This window comes from Charadrius vociferus, unplaced genomic scaffold (genome assembly GCF_000708025.1).
Source record: "Charadrius vociferus isolate BGI_N301 unplaced genomic scaffold, ASM70802v2 scaffold604, whole genome shotgun sequence".
NCBI lineage: Eukaryota > Metazoa > Chordata > Aves > Charadriiformes > Charadriidae > Charadrius > Charadrius vociferus.
The window spans coordinates 627,074-646,373 of NW_009648244.1; the positions used below are offsets into that span (position 1 = coordinate 627,074).

The 19,300-nt window shown below is 40.6% G+C and overlaps 1 protein-coding gene across 1 annotated transcript; it reads right to left on the reverse strand.

Moving 5' to 3' along the window:
- Positions 1-2,811: 2,811 nt before the first annotated feature.
- On the reverse strand, positions 2,812-18,076 carry KLF5 (Kruppel-like factor 5 (intestinal)). The gene is made up of 3 exons (XM_009884208.1): positions 17,200-18,076; positions 16,052-16,111; positions 2,812-3,613 (listed from the first exon to the last, which is right to left on the reverse strand). Exons 1-3 carry the CDS (start codon positions 18,062-18,064, stop codon positions 3,435-3,437), a joined length of 1,104 nt encoding a protein of 367 aa, XP_009882510.1. The 5' UTR covers positions 18,065-18,076; the 3' UTR covers positions 2,812-3,434.
- Between the last annotated feature and the right edge of the window lie 1,224 nt (positions 18,077-19,300).

Consider the following 19,300-nt stretch of genomic DNA (forward strand, 5'->3'; position numbering starts at 1 on the left):
ACGAGCCAAGCGAGGGCTACGGTGACGCTGCTGTTTCTCGCAGGGTTGGAGATCAGCCATGCTGTTCAACTACTGCATTAATTCCGTGCGCTGCAGACGTCGCGCTTGCCAGTGAAGAAAGCTTCTCTGCGTTTGGTTTTGTAATGTATTCTGGTGCACGGGTCTGCTGTGCCTGTCTCTGTTTGCATTTGCTGCAGTAGATGGGCCTAATTATGGCCTTTCATTCAAGATTAATACGAAGCCATTAAGCTGGTTTATGCAACCAGGTAGCTGAGCAACAGAAACATCTAAAACAGGTATGAGGCAATGTTGGAGGCTGAAACCACGCAATCAGCACGCTTTCGTTGTGAAAAGGCATGGGAAATGCAGAAGCGAGCGGACTGAAGACAAAGCACAGGATGAGAGAAGATTCACGGCGAGAGATGAGAAGGAGCTCCCAAACCCACCACCGGTCCCACCCCAAACCGTTTGGGCTGAGCTAACCAGGGAGGCTGGCGGCTCTGAGTCCCCCGCAACGCCGCTGTGACCCACTTCACCCCATGCTCAGCAAAATAAACCCCGGTAGCTCTCCGCGACAGCAGAGGAATGGTTTCCCGATTCATTGCCAGCCTCCCCTCCCGGCAGAAACTCTCCAAAGAAACCCGAGCGTTTTTCTCACGGCTGGATCAGGAAAGGGCAGCGGCGCTTCTGGGAGTTCTCTCGCCCCATTCCCCAAAACACCGCTCTCGCGTTTGCGGTTGTGCAGAGTCAGGTGAGGTGCAGGCAGGTTTTCATGGTAATTAACCAGGTCTTCATTGGCTCTGTTAATGCTATCCTAGGTGTTTTTTAAAAGGAGGGATTAGCTGACATGTGGGAGAGGTTAATTAAGAGAGAAAAATCCATTAAAGAAAAATCAAAGTTAGGTTGTAAGGAAAGAACAGAGAAATCCCAGAAAGGATTTAGGAGCGAGTTTACAAGACAACAACAGAATTTTGAATGGATTATTATAATTTGGTAGTAAATTATATTTAAGTGGACTCTTTTATTGGTTTTAAGATAAACTTCTCTTTAAAAGCTCAGCATGCCTCTTTTCTTTAAGCTCAAAGGATGAGAAGACATATGTAACCCCCAGATCTGAACATGACATCCACTTGAATTTTTCAATTGAACCGTACTTCCCAGGGAAAGACACTGAAAAGGAGACATTGCTTGGGGGGTCACTCCATCGTGCTGCTATGGAACCCTCCTGTCTTTCTAGAGCATAAAAGGAACTTTTTGGGGGAGTAACTCCTTTTGGGCAATGATGTAGATGAGCATGAATAGGTTTTACCCAGCTTGAGAGTGGGAGAGAATTTGATACTTCTTCTATGCACTCAATGGGTGCCTTTAATTTACAACCACGCTACTGAGGAGGGACTTTTGCAACCATTTTCAGGCTACCATACACTTCCTTTAAGTTCTGATAGCAGAAAAACACCATCCTTTATCCCTTCATGTTTTTTATCTTCATCAGGGCAGGATGCAGAAGTGCCAGGTACTTTCCAAAGAGACAATCCCTGCTATGAAGAACAGACATTCTTAGCTTAATATTGCCATCATTTCCAGCTTCCAGCACAAAACCACAGAACTTTCATTGTCAGGAGCTACAGAGAGCACACGCACGCACACACACACATTAGGCACTTTGTTTTATTTTGCAAAAAAAAAAAAAAAAAGGAGTCTTTATATATAAACCATTTCATTCTCTCTCAAAACATTCTACAACTATACAGCTGTTTGCTCCATCGTTTGCATAGGAAATACCACAATACAAAAATAAGGTAGGGGGGAGGCAAAAGAAGCAAAACAGCAACCAATTTATGCATGTGTTTCCACGTATAAACATTTGAAGCCTTACAAAATTATTTACATCGTTTGTCAACTATTTACATTAAGAGCAACATTTCTAACTATAACAAACAAAACTATAATTTATCAAGTATATGTAAAATCGTCTTAAAAAAAAAAAAGAGTCTATCGTATACCACAAAATAAATAAAGACAAACAACAGTTTTAACAAAGCTAGGTTTCCTGCAAGACCCTTTTTTGGTATTTTGATTGTCTATTCTAGCCTTTGGTTGACAGCTTAATATTACAGCTTGTGAAGTCCAGACACTTACTAGGTTTGTTTGGTTTCCTCCTGTTGTCTGGCCAAATCCTACACGGTCTAACCTCATCTTTGGCCCTTCATCTACTATTTCAAGGCTGAACACGGTGGATCAAAGTCATTGTTAGAATAAAAGGGCACCACTTCGTTGACTTCAGTGGAGTTTCAGCTACTTTTGTCAGCAGTAAATTTTCCCCTGCGTGTGTCACTCTGAACAGTGGATTAACTAAACTGCACTGTAATTTTAAACAAAATTACTGTATTACCTTCTCGTAAATTACATGCAATATCCACATGAAACTAGATCATACTGGTGCTGAACCAGCTTAACATGTCTGTATATGAAAATTGCATCCTAAATCCTTCTTTTTAAAGTGATACTAAGTTTAGCTTATAGTAAGAGGTTTAACATTCTGTGTTCACCGTAACTATCCCCGATATTTAAGCTTCCAACATTGACTTTACAATTCACTCTACGTGTTTTGCCCTTTTATGCAATTTGAAAACAAAATCCTGCTTTGAATATTCAGTGCACGCCGTTTGAGTTAACAGGTACAAAACATTTGAATGCTTAGCTCATTTCTCTTAAGAAAAATGAAGCTAAGTTGGTACTGTTTTGAGAGGTATTTAAATAACTTTTTTTGTAAATGTGCCATGTTATCAAATGTAAAACAACTGCTTTTTTCAGAAGATTCTTAGAAAACTTTTGTATTAAACCTAAAAAGCTGATTTGCATATTTACAAAATCTTTGTCATAGCAAACATGCAACATAAAGAACAAAATATTTTGTTCTATGGCTGTTTATGAGTTTTTCTATGTATGTACTTTACTCCACAGAACGACTTAACATTAAAAAAAAACCCCACAAGTACTAAGTATGTCCAGTAAAAACCTGACAGATTACAATTCATGGCTTTTCCACTGTGTTCATTCATCTGCAGCCTCTCATTAATTTGTTTACTAAACATTGTCACAATAATGACAGTGCTTTGGTCAAAACACCGCAAGAGAAAAAAAAATGTATAAAGCTGCAATGTGTCAAGACACAATACTTGTAAAGAGATGAAATCTGCTGACTAAAGCCATATACATCATGAGAGCAAACAAACGACCAAACACTCTGGTATTGTGATACAGTGTCTTCCCTTTTTCTGCATAAATATACAAAATATACATTTCCAGTTTCTTTTGAGATTTCTTTTTGAATGGATAACCCATACTCAAAAATTAAACTAATTTTAGTTGTAGGTCGAGAGTCAATAGGAAATTGCATAGATACAGAACCGCCTCAACGACAAGTCCAGCTTTTAGTTCTGATGCCTCTTCATGTGGAGAGCCAGGTGATCGGAGCGGGAGAAGCTCCGATTGCAGACAGCGCACTGGAAGGGCTTTGCCCCCGTGTGCTTCCTGTAGTGGCGTGTTAATTCATCCGAGCGAGCGAATCTCCAGTCGCAGCCTTCCCATGTGCACTTGTACGGTTTCTCACCTGAAAGAGAGCACAGAGAAATGAGACTGTCAGCTGTCACTCTTCGGGACAAAACGGATGCAAGATCACATTGAATGGCACTGCTCTTCAATTTAAAGAAGAAATAAATGACAGAACAGGAGCTGACATTTCCTAATTATTCACAGCTCTACTCAATAGGCCCCAAACTAAAAGTCCCTTTGTTTTTTCAGTGAATTTTGCTCTTGAATCTGTGATTTAATACCTCAGTAAGCATAAGAAACTTTCCAACATACAAGCTGGAGACAGCTACGGTACAGAAATACAGAGATAAAAAAACTGCATGAGACTGAAATATGCTCCTTTACACTCGTCTCAGTATTAGAGGGAGTAGGAAAAAAAAAAAAAGCAGTCTCACATGACAATCCAGCCTAGTTTATAACTTAGACTTGCACCGTTTAAAAATGGATAAATTAAGTTATACAGAGCTTTTTTTAAGAGGTCTGAAATGGGAAGGAAGATTTCTATAAAGAATCTTTGTAGTGTGCAGATCTGTTCAAGAGCTTCTGATGTGTGAAGAAAGGAGCACAGTGTGTTATAAACACAACCGGGATAGTATTTTCTAAAATGTCAGGGGCAATAAAAACTTGCGGCATCCTGGTTTGGGCTAGCTATATATAGGAGAAAGCACCTAAAAGATCAAAGCACCCGTTTTCAGAATTAAATGTCTACAATCAGGTGCTTAAATAACCATATTTTAGAGGTGTCAAGTGCTTGCCGTCTCCATCAGTCTCTACTGATTGTAGGGGGAGCACAGTGCCTCTGTAAACTTGCTGTGTTACAGTAGCTCTGAACACAACTTCGAAGTATCCAGCTAGTCTTGAATACACCGGCCCAAGCACCTAAAATATTTGCATTCATCCATTTTAGAACTATAAACGTGGTATTTTAAGCATGCCTGTAATTTATAGGTGTTTGTTGAAATGGGAGAAATACGAAGCCACAAAGCCAAGATGACTCCTGTGTGAAACCAGAATTTTACGCGTGTACATACACCTGCTCGGGAGCTGGTATGGACATGATGTCACCATACAAGCAAGCTTCATATAAATAAAGTGGCTAAGATTGCCTATTTATAGGCTATTGCTTGACGTTGGTTGACAAAAACACCTTTCAGTTGGGAGAGTGGATTGCTATCTACATCCTTCATATTAATTTGACCCATTTGGCAAGAAGAGAAAGAAAACGGAGTTTATCAAAGCAGTCGGCAGTAGCTTCATTTGGCAGTAGCTTCATCTGGAGCAGAATCAGACCACGGCTGAGCTTTTCAAAAAGTCCTTTTGAACACATCTTACAGATCTTCTCCCTCTCCATTGGTCTCAGACCTTTACCCTCACAGTCTCAATCCTACCGAACGGTGGACTGACTCCTACCTTTCCCTGTTTTACCATCACACGAGCACGCAGAAGAAAGACAGAAACCAGTATCCTGCAAGCTGACTGTTTGTTCTGCATCAGTTATGCAGAGAACACCATTTGAGAAACTCTAAAACATTACTTCAGAGACGCTAATTTATCATTCAGAAGAAATTATGAAACTGCTTTTGTCTGGGAGTTCTTACTGCTTCTTCTGATCAACTAACCAGTAACTTTCCGTCTACTACTAAGAGCAGAACCAGCCCTTTGATCACAATGGGGACATGACTTCATGTTGGCAGCACCATCACAACCAGAACCAGACCTCTACAAGAAAAACTAACCACCCAACCAAACAGCCACCTCTTTGCACAAACAGCGACGGGGATTTATTGAAATCACAGCGGAAACATATCAGCCCTTAAGAAAAACAACCTTACAGCCTGGCATCACCTCTCACAGGGTTCAAAATTATTTGGTGGATGGCGAATCAGAATACAAATTACTACAAATTTCTATCCTGGCTGAATTTACTCTGTCTGATGCTGACTGAAGACCGTAATGATCTATCATATAGGACTCTTTTTTGCTCCATGCAACATATACTGTAGGTTAAAATACAGATTTAATTCAAAGCCAGTGTGTAAAGCTTTTCTAGCATCAGAGAAGTCAGTGGAGATAACACATTTGGTCTTCATGGCAGACTGACAGGAAAGGTCTCTATTCAGTGAGGGATCTTTTGCACGATATACACCATCCTTGATGTATTTAAACTGGCTTAATACTGCAGCCTGTAAAAGACTGCACTGCTGATCCACAGGCATAGCACCAGGGAGATCTTCCATGAACACTTTGTGTTAAAACACACGTGCACACATGGAGGTTGCACAAAAGCATTACTACTGCATTCAACGCACCTTCACTAGAAGCCAGTGTATTTCTTTCTTATTCTCCTTTCTATCTCCTTTTTCTCCCATATAGGCTCCAAACTTGTACTGGTCTGAGTTAAAACAGGACTTCTTTAAAAGCCTTCACTTAAAACTGCCATATTATAATCGATGCTAAACTCCCAGTCTTGTGATCCCCCCATCCTAACTGCCCAGAGAAAGCACATACATAGTCAGGCCTCTACATACTCCAAATGGTTGCTTATCCACTTTGCAGAATTACATGAGGAATGAGAGAAATGTTAAAGAGGGCAGGAAAATAGCACTAAGTAAACAAAAGCATAGGAATATCCAGACCATACCGGAACAGGGACCAGGAGATTAAAATCACAGTTTCTGAGCCCGGCATCGAGGTTGTATGAAGTATGTGCAACTTCACCGAGTGTTGGACTACACTGTACTGAAAAAACAGTCTCAAAGTTGTCCCGTGTAGGTGGTACCTGACCTTGTCTGAGCCCAAACAAAACTGCTGTCCCCCGTTAAAGCTTTTTTTTTAACCTGCAAGCAGCATCAGCAGGTGATACGAAGGCTGCTGGCATACAAACCGCCAGCAGTCAGGGCAGCAGTGAATCCTGTGCCTTGCTGGGCACCACAGCTTCTATGTTGATGCTGAATGCAATGGCCAGACCCCTATCAAACTCCAGGGGACCCAAGTTCCCAGAGACACTATCTCAAAACTTACCCAACTGTCACGGTCACTTCACCGCCTGCCACAGCCACGAATCCTCCTGGGCAACAGTGTTGCTCAGGGGAAAAGTTAGGCAGTGCCATGCAGAACAGCACCGCTCCTCCTCGCCATCCGCCTTCTGCAGACCTGAGCTAAACCGAGCAGCGCTCAGGGGATGCACGGAGGGGAATGAGCCGGTGCCTTACACAGATTGTTTTAACAGTGTTACTTTTATGTACTGGAAATTAAAGCCAGAACGCTGCTTTTAACCCCTGCTTTGGCCAACAGTGAGAACTGGAAAATGTATTTTTAGCGCCAACGTAGAGGCCCGGATTATTTTGAATAAATCCTAGGGGTAAAATACTGAATATCTATGTTTGTAATGCTAGTTTCCGTTGGAAAGTTCTATTTAAGAACTGAATCAATTTCAAATGTTTTCCTTTTGGGCAAGGAGGAAGGGGGGCAAAAAAAAGAAGGTGGAGATTATTTTCACTCCTTTAAAGAAAGCAGAAGAACAACTAGCTGGTAGTATTTTCTCTCTCTCAACCTATACACATGCTTTTTGTCATCTAGCAGAAGTAAGAATTTGGTTTAAGTTCCTGCGGCAGGGGAAAAAGAGCCTCACATTACATATTTTCTGAAGTGATCCTACTTCTTTGCTATGCTGACTTTAAAGCGCTGAGAAATCTGGGGTTGAAGATTTATTTTTAAAATAGGCAGGTATACACAACAAGGGACACTGAACCCTTTATCCACTGTTTTCGTTGGCTACAAAGTAATGTAAGATTTGTTTACTTTAATGATTGTGCAAAATACAGTAGCTGTAAAGTTTCAGAAATATTTGGTTTTCCTCCAGCAATTTAGGGCTTCTATAGAGTGTTAAACCAAGAATGCCACTGGTCATCAAATACGAAAGCAGTACGGCTTGGTTACTGGAACACGATCGCGGTATCAAACAGATATTTCACTGTAAAAGCAAGAAAACAGCTAACTCCTCCACTTCAGGGGAGCTTCCACGGGATTTGTTAGAATGTCAACACTGTTCAACTAAAACACCATGGAGGAAGCTGGTACCGATTTCCAGCCAAATAGCACACTCCAACCCTTTCTTCCCAAGCCAGAAATATTATACACAGCACTTCTGGGAAACAGAACTGCTTTCCTTTAAATTATACTTCAACAGGATAGGGATTTCATAAGTTTAATTGGATTTCTGCATAACCTCCTTCCAGTATCACCGATGTAAAATATTTTGCTAGGCTTATACATCACAAAATATATTTTTAAGTTCTTGAGCTGCTAATATGTATCCATTCTCCAGTTTAAAAAAATACATTTGTGAAGCATGAGAAACAGGCTTGTATTTGAGCACAGAAATTTTAAGCCCTAATGTTTAGTTTGGAAGCTCTTTTGCAGAAAGCACCTAGCAAGAGATAAGAGAGTTTAACCTGAAAGGAGACTATTTTGCTTGCAATGTGTCTGTCTGTTAAAAAAAAAAAAAAATATAATCCTATGAGATTGCAAGGAGGTCACTAACACACTAACCCAACCAGCCTCTTCAACAGATGAACCATCCCAAGGTAGATCCCAAGGTTCGGGATTCTTGTCGATATTACAAGTGAAGGGTCGGGACCAGTGAGGCACATGGTGTTGGCTCTTCTCCCTTTAATTCGTCTTCTTGGGATTTAGTTGTGTCAAAATGCACCAATTGCTTTCCTAACGTTAATTCTAGCTACTGGCAGTGACCGCCATGGCCATGCTCATTTGGGTAAGGTACAGTGCCACCAGTAGGGAGGTGATGGTCATTTTGAAGACATCCTCTATCTTCAAGATGTAGCCTCTGTTCAAGAAAATGTTTCTGTTTAAAATTCTGTTTGGAAAGAAACAGTCACTGAAAACCTCCATTAGTGATGAATTTCCCCATTAACAAGAAAATCAGCTTCCTTATTTCACCAAAGAGTTGTGTGACTTCATTGCTGCAATTCACTGCAAGGATGGCTTTCTTTAAATATAAAGCTGCAAACAGCGAGGGCCGGATTTTCAAACCTAAAGTTAGGTAACTCTATTGGTATGCAGAAATCCAAATACAGGTATTACACCAGCCAACGCCTGCAACTTCTCTTATTTCCTATCAGAAATTTCTGTCAGAGCGGTGAGTTTGGAGCTTCCTTGAGGAAGAAAAAGAAGCATGTTTTTCAAAGACTCCAGAAACACAACACCTGATTACGGCTCATAAGGGCATAAAAGTACAAAGACACCCACCCCCACCCCCATTCTTTCCATCACTTTAATATTACTTGTGTTTATTATTGAATTATTTCTAGTGGCAAGTTTTCGGCCTTAAAAAATATTCAACTAGGTGTGATAAAAAGGTGGTAGGCAAAGCAGAAGTTTCTGCACTGTAACTGCACCAGTTATGTACATAACCTATATTATGTCCTGTTTTAAAATAGGTTATTATAAAGATTTATGTTGTCTCAAAGTTTTCTGGTGCATTTGTTTACAAATTTTTCACATCTTAACATCAGTTGTCTTAGTTTCCTGACATGCTACAGCCTCAAATTTTTTGAAAAAATAAGAACAAACGAAATGGCTTTTTGTCCTTTTTTAAGACAGGTAGGTTTCTTTTTAAAGAATGAGCAGAAAGCTGAAATTTCAAAATAAAAACAACCACGGGTGTTTAAAAGCTTTTTAGTGCACTGCAATTCTCGGTTGTCCAAGATAGAGATGGATCAGAGGGCTGACAGCACGCAAGGTACAACCAGCTTATATCATGAGTGACAAAATAAATTTAGTCCTCGAAACTTCCATCCCGCCAGTGATATAAATGCGTAACATATGCTCCACATTTTTAAATGTGATAATGCCTCTGCCTAGTATAGTAATGGCTAGAGGGTGACCATTAAGTCCTACTTCACAACGAAAACAGCATTTTAAGGAATCCTGTAACAGAGAGCTGCTGCACTTCGTAAGGCCGATCACTGAAAAATCAAGCAGTATTTGATCTCTCTCTAACAAAAGCACGAACAGGAAAAAAGATAACTGAGTGGTAGGCAAAGAGGACAGTCAAGAGAGTTGTGCGTTGTTCACTTTCTGAAAACAGAGGTGCAGAAGGCTTTATCTTCTCAGAGCTCCCACCAGTGCTTGAAGCACTCTTATTTTGCTAAGTGTTGTCTTACGCAGTTCAAGGATTACTGGGGAATCTTGATTGGCCTGTGCAATGGTTTATTTTCTTTCTGGCATAACGTTCTGTCTTAACAGAGGTGGTCTCTCTTCAAGGAGATATGCAAACAAAGAGGAAAGGAATTTTCTTTTTTTTAAGTAGGTTTGTAAGAAATCCATGCCATCTGGGGTGCATGGCTTTGTCTACAAGTCCTGGGCCGCAGAACACATTTCCTCATCTACGCCTGTGGTGCAAGAACAGCTCTTTAGCTCTCACACCAATAACACTGGCTCTTGTACAGTCAGATAAGAGGTGCTCTTAAAATGGAATTTATTAAACACATACTGTAGACTTCCAGATTTCCATCTACTGTATGTACACACACCAAAAAAAAAAAAAATTGAAAGTAATACATTAAAGCTATTTTAACTCAAAGCGAAGCACTGTACACTTGCCAAAATCAAAGGTTTTAATATGTCCTTAATCAGAGTTGTTAGAGATCCCTGAATATAAATAATGCAGCCTGACAGGACAGGAATGCTGCTACCAAGATACTCAGACTAAACTAGGACATTACTTAAATGTTTCTAATCTTTCACCAATGGGAGGTGCAGGTCATCTAACAAACAACAAACAACACACTACCCTGGAACCAGGAGTCAATCGTCCCAGTCAAGCTCAGAAATTAATTACAATAAGGAATGTCTAATCAAATAATGGAAAGTTTTAATCACCGGCAATTGCTGTGAATCTTGGGACTATATTAGCCTATGTAGGGCGGTCTCAAAATGAACTATATTTAAAGCCGGTCTCTTAGGTCAACAGTTTCCTTATCAGGAATCAAATATCCTGGAACTGAAGTTTAATCCTCTCAGGGAGCAATTGACAGAAACAACAGTTTTTTAAGCTTTCATGCTTAGAGGGACTTTCTAGGCTTTTAATCAAAAAGAAAATATTAGGCTTTTCTTTTCAGTATCTAACAGGAACACCCCTCACCTGATACCTTGGAATTTAATTCCTGCTTCATAAAAATTGTGTGCTGGACACTGATGTGAATGACCAGTAATATTTAATTAAAATTTAGGTTTATGTTGCTAAGATTTCATCCTCTTTTGAGCAACACATTCAAACATGTCTCATTTAGGTTATGACTACAGATACAGAACCGCATCAATTAATCCCAAGGTCTGCAATCATTCACAAAGTGTTTGAAGAAAAATGCATTATTTTCCCTTAAACTGTGGCTTGCATGGGAGAATAATGTACTTCCATTTCTCACACAGGCAACTAATGGATTTAGCAGAATTCATAAATAAAAGATACCAACATATTCTCCAGCAGTATCTAGCAACGCTGCACTTTAATGCACTTTGTCAACAGTTTTATTTAACTCTCCTCCATTTTTCCTTATTGTCTCTATCAAAGACAGTATTTCCTGACATCTCCTTAAAGTATAATATGTGCAACTGGCTCATCTAACAGGTTAAAGAAGCAGAATCTGCACAGAAATATTACTTAATAGGTATTTTCATGATGCAAAGATTTTTCCAGGATGAGGTTTGCTATGTACCCAGGAGGCTGCAACCATGAGCAAGGCAGAGTCTTTTGGGGACTCCATTCCCCACTTGTACGCCATGAGTGAAACCCCTCGTGTCAGTCTCAGCATGATTTGAGTCAATACATGTTTTTGCAAGATGCTTTTATTTCCAGCAAAAGTCCATCTTCCATTTGTCTTCCCTGCTCAAAAAAGGGCATCCTGAACTCCCGGGTAATTCTATGTAGTACCACCTTTAACAAGCACCCATATACAGCTATGGTAAACTCGCATCGCAAAGTCCTGTGGACTGCTGAAGACTATTGCACACAACTGGTTCTAATTCTGATGTACCATCAGAGCCTAATTCTGGACCTATTGAGGCAGACATCTAAAATAAAATAAAACGTTTAACACCTTGAGGAACCGCACAAGTCAGCAGCTGTCCCATGCCTACATAAACATTTGAAATAACTAGGGATGGTGGAAGTATTTTGCATGCATCTCATTTACAGAAATGCCATTTCTCTTGAGTTATCTCGGCTTCCACTTCCCATCACCAAATACAAACTAGATCTATAGATAGAGATGAAATACTTCTGCAGTTAATGCTAGAAACTATTAATGGCAAGCCCACCATGTGACCAGAGAACATGCCTGTACAAAGACTCTGTATACGGAAAACCAACATGCAGCTGGAAAATGTCCTCAATGTGCGTGCCTTGATGTGTTCAAAACAATGACAGATTTTCCTCTTAAAACCATACACAACTCTGAAGTGCGCAGCTGTTCACAGAAATAATAAAAAAAACCCACCACCCTGGAGCCAGCAGCTCTTCTACGGCATTACAGGTAGGGTACAGGTAGCGTATTCCAGGTGCCTGCACATCAAAGGCTCAACTTCCACAGTCCAAATCTTTTAACATATAATGAAATCTAACAGGTTAAGTTATAGGATCTCTGTTTCTAAAGGATTCCTTGATATATATGTATATACTCGGATGCCAGAAAAGGAAACAAAAAAGGTTTATCTACAACACACAAGTAACTGCTTTTCACTGACATTTGGCATGTTTTTCAAGTCGGACTTATAGCTGTTATGCCAGAGCCTTAAGGTGGTTTTACTGCTGGACAGCCCACAATAAACGCATGACCCCCTCCCCCATTATATACCATAGTTGCACAATGCCGGTTATGAAACGAAACTTGTTCCATGACTAACAGGTAAAATTATTTTAAAAGCAAACCCCTGCTTTAAAAGGTCAAAAAATCCTATCTGTTTTGAGAGTTGTTCCAACACGTACTTTAGCATACTGAATACCATTTTACCTGTTTCAGGAACAACTAATACAAAGTTAAGATACCATACTCAAGTGCTTTAAGGTATTAAAATGTACCAGACACCTGCTCCAGAACTCCACAGGGATAGATCCTGTATCTTCGCAACATTCGAATCTTTGTTCCCTTTTGGGGTTATTGGTTTTGTTCTTCCTTAAACCAGGACATTAGTTTACCAATAACTAAAATTTACTGCGTAATTGACAAACACTAAAGCATTACCTAGAGAAAGAAAAACGTGCGTGTGCTTCAGCGACCAGTACATTAACCTGGCTTAGCTCTGTACGTGAACACTGGGTCCCTAATCAACAGCAAGAGTCCAGTGTAATTACATTAAATCAAAATAACTATAGCAGCTTATACCACCTGACTTGGTGTAAGGTAAACACCTTGGGAACACCTAAAAAGAAAAATGTAAGGGATTTTCCTCTTGCTCATTTCCTATAGTTTTATTTAAATGCAATTTATAAAGCCTGACAGTGTGTTCATATCTGAACTGGAAAAAAGACCGCAGCCTACATTCCACCTATGAAAAATAACACTTCCCTTAGGTTTGTTCTCAAAGAACATCTACTAAACCCAGTGAAAGCCTTTCAGAAGAGAAAGGCTGCTAAATAAATACTGTGAAAAGGCTGAGATTTTCCAATACAAAAGGAAAACCATAAGGTCTGTCTTGACTTTTAATGGCAGACAAACTTTGCTGCAGGCTCTTTTATTTTAAGATGACAGATTGCTGAGAAGGGTGGGGACTGGTTGGGATGAGAGAGAGACTGCAGCCAATTTTAAAAGGTATTGTTAAGAAACTAAGAATAAGGAGAAAACAACTCTAGTGGTCCATGATTACTAAAGAACGGGTTTAGCCAGATAAACAGGTCTGCTATCCCTGAAGGGATTTGAAAGAATATCACACACAACTTTATTAAAATGGATTACGTGACGCTTGCTTTAGACTTTGAAGGTAAAAGCTTCACAAAAGTCCTTTTTTATAAAAAAAAACATTTAAAAAATAAAAAAAAAAAAACAAAGCTTAATAGTGCTGTATGAATTCATAGTCCTGGGGGATGGGATGCACAGAGGCACACACCCAAATTTAGCCCTCGGCATAGAGTCCTTCTCCTTGGGGATCAGTAGCAAGATTCCCCTGCACTTCTGGGGGAGCTGAGCAACTTCACAGGTTTCCCTGAGTTTGCACCCATTTACTTTAACATTTATTTAATCAATTTACGGTACTGGGTAAGTCAGAGATCTTGCTCGTAACATGCATTTCAACCATGTGTTAGGGCAGAGATCAGAATCGGTGCTGGAAATCTTCAAGTATTAAGTGAATATTCAGGAGAGTTAAACTAATGCAAACTCTGAAATAATGCAGGTAACAGGATACGGACTCACATTCTTGCATGTAATGCACTCTTTAGACAGTTTATCCCTTCATTCACCTCCCCAGAAGACCCTTTGTATTACAGACCTGCTTAAGTTCACTAGATTTTTATCTAAAACAACATTCTTGTTTCCATGAATACATCAGCTCCTCTGACCTCTGCACATTTATCCACATTTCTAAGGTCAAATATCTATAGGTAAAAAAGTGAAGGCAACAATAAACATTAGTGACCTTAAGGGATATGTATTAGCAATGTGGTATGTATTTCTATGCACACAAGTATTAACTTTATAAACCCTAAAGTTATTACTATTCAAGATACAAAAAAAAGATATAAATTAATTTAAAACCAGAAAAGTGTATGTTTCAAATGCTGAGTATGTAATGTTCATTTTTAGACTAAAGCTTCGCTTTTATCTCTCTTCCTAGTTATCGTATAATAGCAAGCGACATACTTAAAACCGGTATTTAGTTGCTGGCTAAAGTGCGTAAGTGGAAATCGCATGCTTTTAAATTTACAGATTATTTATTAAAGAGCAATGGGATTATACTCTCTGACATTATTCAGCTTTATAGCCTCATGAAAATATTCCTTTCTTACTAAGCTTACTGCTAATAAGTGATTATATGCATCAAAAATATTTTTAAAAGTGTTCTTGTTTAGTCTATTACTAATGCAAAGCAATAATCTTTGTACGGTTGCTTTTAATTTTTTACCGTGACTGAAACACAGATAACTCATTTATCAAAACAAAATTTCCATAGTAACATTTAGTCTGGAGATACTCAATTTCTTTACGATAATCCAACAATCCATTCAAAATAGCTGCTGAACAGGCGGCCTTGTTTCCATAGAGATAGTGAAACATTTCGTTAGATCATAGCTCATGCTAAGTTTTGTTTTGACTTTTTGGTTTAAACTTAGGTGAAACCCCATTACTAGAACGGCACAGCCGTAATGCTGACAGCCTGCTTCAATAAGCGAGTTGCTTGAACTGTGACTCGTGTTTTGCTCTGAATGGAGGTCCACGCGTAAAAGGTGTTCATACTCAGTTTTAAAAACAGGAGTCACAGCCTTCTCATTTGATTTCTTTACAAAATCAGCCATGTGCTCTTCACTGATTTAGTGCAACCAGTTCTGTACTAAGATCTCACCAAAGAACTGTCCTAAATAGTTTCAGGTGTGCTGTTGGTGAGCTACGTTTTCCTTTCCGTCTCCCTCTCTCTTCCTTCCCCTTGTCTCAGCAGGTGGACGCTCACAAAGAGCACCTACGTGGTTCCACCTCCCAACCACCGTCCTCTGCACGCATGGCTCCTGCGCCCACGCAAAAGCAACGCTGTCCCCAGCTCTGTCTCTGCTCCACGTCGGCCCATGAACGGGGACTGCCTCTGTAGCTGCAGGCAGAATTTGATCGAGGTACAAAAAACAAGTGTGACGCACTGACACTTTTCACTTCCTCCATTTTAATGTCTTTCACTGACAAAAAACTGAAATTGTGTCTTCTTTTTAAAAAACAAATACATAGAACCATTTGTCTTAAAAAACAAAAGAAGCACACAATGCTAAGGACCAAGCAAATAGAGGTATCCTGGGGAGTTTTCATGAAATTTCTGAAAAATTCTAAGATTAAGTAATTCTAACAGGTCAAAGAGAAAGCCCGAACCAGAAAATTCTATTTAGATAAATCTTGAAAACTACATGTTTACCATGCTTAATTCATTATTGAAGGGAAAAAAGTCCCTTCTTTCTTTAGCGCTTTATGGGATTTTAGATTGAAAAGGAAAGTTTCCATCTGATTTATTCTTAGCTATTTTGAGATCTGTATTATAAAAACTTTAACAAAACTGCATTAAGAATTAAAGCAATTTTTTTCCTCATTGACCAAACCTTAAATTTTTCTTAACTGAACTGCCAGCTTGAATACACACTACTACACAGAAAACCAGGTGAAGATGGCAGATCAAACATGCTTGCTTTCTCAGAAAATGTGTAAGCCATGAATGAACGAGAGACGGTGAGAGAGTGAGTACATACCCGTGTGAGTTCTCAGGTGCGCTTTTAAGTGAGAAGACTTTGTATAAACTTTTGTACAGCCTAAAACAGAACAAAACAAAAAAGCAGAGAGGCATTTCAGCAGGGAGAAAAGGAACGCTCCACATTACGTTTGAACTCCCTCACTCAGTGCTGAGCTACTATCTAGAAACATTTAGTAAAATCTGATATAGAAAGCTCCTAGGGATATGTTGCTTTACATAGAAAAGAAAAAAAGTGTTTACATTTCTGGTAGACTTACTACCTTGTAATGTAGTATAGACCAATGGATGCTACAGTCTATGCACCGTAACAGCTGCTACATAAGTTAACAATTCAGAAGGGGACTTTATTTTTTAAAAATTTCCTAAAGGATTTGAACAAGCCAGACTCAGTGTCATTGTTATCCAGGGCTCAGCATAATTCTTCCATTGAGCATTTATCACATGGCACACCAAATGGGTGAAACACTGCTGAGAGTGATGTTGGTAAAGGGGCAGATCAACCACGAGCAGCAATTTCTGTGCTCGGATGGGTGTGAGCATCTTGTGTCTGTGATCACGTACTATGTGGAGGCACAGTTTATAGTCAGGTCCCTCTTCGCCTTCAGCGTAGAAGGAGAGGCTGGAAGGGAATACATCTGTGGGCAGTTTTCAGAGGTAGTTTTAATGGATTTATGCACGCAGCTGAACCCTGTTTATAACAGGGAAGATACGGCTGTGGCCTTGGCTACCCGGAGCTGAAATGATTCTTTCAGCAACAGTGGATTCAAACTGAGCTCTACTGCATTGGACAAACTGAGGCTCTGCTCCATCACGGGTACTGGAAAAATGGAGTAGGACTGCACCATCCCACTGATTTACATTAGAGAAGGCCATCATTTATTTTTGTTTTTTCCTCTATGGGGTACAAGTTTTGTAACACGGTAAAATGAGCTTAGGCGTTTAAGAGAATTACAAATGACATAAAGAATGTGAAAGCGTGCCACACAAAATAAGACAGTAAAGAAGATAAATTCTTCTTTAACAAGAAATTATTTGGTTCTTCCTAGATGTAGACTACAGCTAAAGAAAACCGCTTATACCTCATCCACAATTATTCACACTTTTTCTATTGCAAAAAATTGGGATTTTCTGGCACGGATCGCTTACCGGGATAGTCACAGTAGTGGATACGTCTTTTCTCCAAGTCTGGGTTACTTCTCCTGTTGTATCTGACTGGTTGGATGTTCTGGGGGGTTATGGGCAGAGTCGCTGGTAAATTCGGATTGTGAATTGCCAGCTTGGAAGCTATAGTTGCAGCGTATGACGGAGGAGGAGTTAAATTCTGTAGCATCTCTGCTTGTCTATCTGGGCTTCCAGGCTCTGAGCTTGGGGGTGAAGGAGGGAAGTAAGTGGCCTGCTGCTGCAGAAACTGGTTTGGCATGGAGTAGGTGCAGGGGGGAATGCCCTGGAACTGTTTCATTGCAGTCTGTGGAACAGCCGAGGAGAGCGTGTTAAGGCCCGCCATGGCTGATGGCATGGAGACATTGTTAAGGGAGTCCATCACAGCTGCCTGAGTAGTGGTGTTGGGCATATCTAAATCCGGTGAGCTCAAGAGCTGATATAACTGGCCTTGCTGGGGTGTGACGGAAAGATGAACATCTGGAGTAGGAAGCTCCTGCTTGATGAAAATGTTGTTCACATCAGGAGTTTGGTGGGAGCTGAAGATGCTGGTAAATTCAGGGAGGGCCTGAGTTGGGGCAGGGGCAGGGGCAGGGGCAGTAGTTTCGCTCTGGTGACTGAAGATGGTGACCGGCTCTGTCTTGATGTGGGTTACACAGGGTCGCTGAGATTTGTACAGGCCAGTTCTCAGGTGGCTAATGTCGGGAAGGAAGACGTTCATGTTGATGCTGTAAGGCAACCCTTCGCTGTCAGTGAAAAACTGGTCTACGACTGAGGCACTGTCTCTTCTGTACTTCTTATGTTCAGGGATGACAGGAACGGGCGGAAGCTGAGGTGCCAGGTATTTCTCCATTTCACATCTCGTCTGCAAAAACAAAACAGACCATAATCCACATGATTTGTTACCAAGTAAGAAAGATGATGGCATGCAAGTCGCGTGACGCTTTGCAAATAAAAGGCAATACTGTTCAGCCAGCTGCAAGCTACCTACAGAGGAAGTTATAAACATTCACACTAATGAAAACCTGTCTTTTACAATCGGCGCACTAATCAACATCATCAAGGACAAGGAGATAAAGCCATGGCACAAGTTGTTCATGCAGAGCAAGCATTAAGATCGATATGATGTTTCAGCGTACAACAAACTTTTCATCTTTTATGCCTACAAGACAGTGTGAGGCGCAGAAATGACAGGCGCTGTGCCTAATCTGCAGATCTCCTGCTCTGGAATTCACTGCTTGAGCAGGGTGACTGCCTATCTGTTTCACCCGCTTCTCTTTGAAATGCTAACTCTAAAAGCCACATCCTCAGCTGGCTATTTGAATGCTAACACTTCAAATAATGTTTATATATATGTATATTCTATACTTTGAGGATTTTTCATCCTTACAAGAAAGGTATTTGATTAGAAATACGACACCAAGGTGTAAAGTTATAAATAATACCAAATAAAAAGAAGACGTCTTGACCGCATCAGAGTACCCTTTGTGTAAAGTGTCTCCGGGACTACACTTGAAAAAAATAATAATCCATACAGTGTATAATTGGCTAACACCGTGATAAACATGTCCCTATCCATGCCTCGGTCCTCGGAGAGCTCTTTAATTACTGGGAAATCATGCTCTTAGCGTAGTGGTGCGAGGGAATCCGTGGGTGGCTGCAGCCCGATACATTACTGGTACAGTCATCGGCAAAACATTTATCACGCACTCTCCAGTGGGCAAATGCTACATTCCCCCTTGCCCTGTCAAGACTGCGCTCATTCCAGACCCGTTTAGCGCCCCGCAAGAGAAAGCGGCTGACAAACAGCAACCCTGCCCGAAAAGTGGATTTTAGGACCTTTCTTCAAAGACCCCCGGTAAACACCACAAACAAACAGAGCCGCCTCCCCGTCCCTTTGATCTGGATCTGCCCCGACATGCCAGGCTACTTTTTCCCGGCTCTTGTTTACCAGCCGAGGGGCAGCTCGCCTTGAAGGCGGCAGTTATTTACCGGCGGGGGAAAGGCACCACCGGGACGCAGAGCCCGACCGACCCCTGCCCGCCACCGGGGGCTCACCGCCACCAGCACCGTCCCCGTCCCACCACCG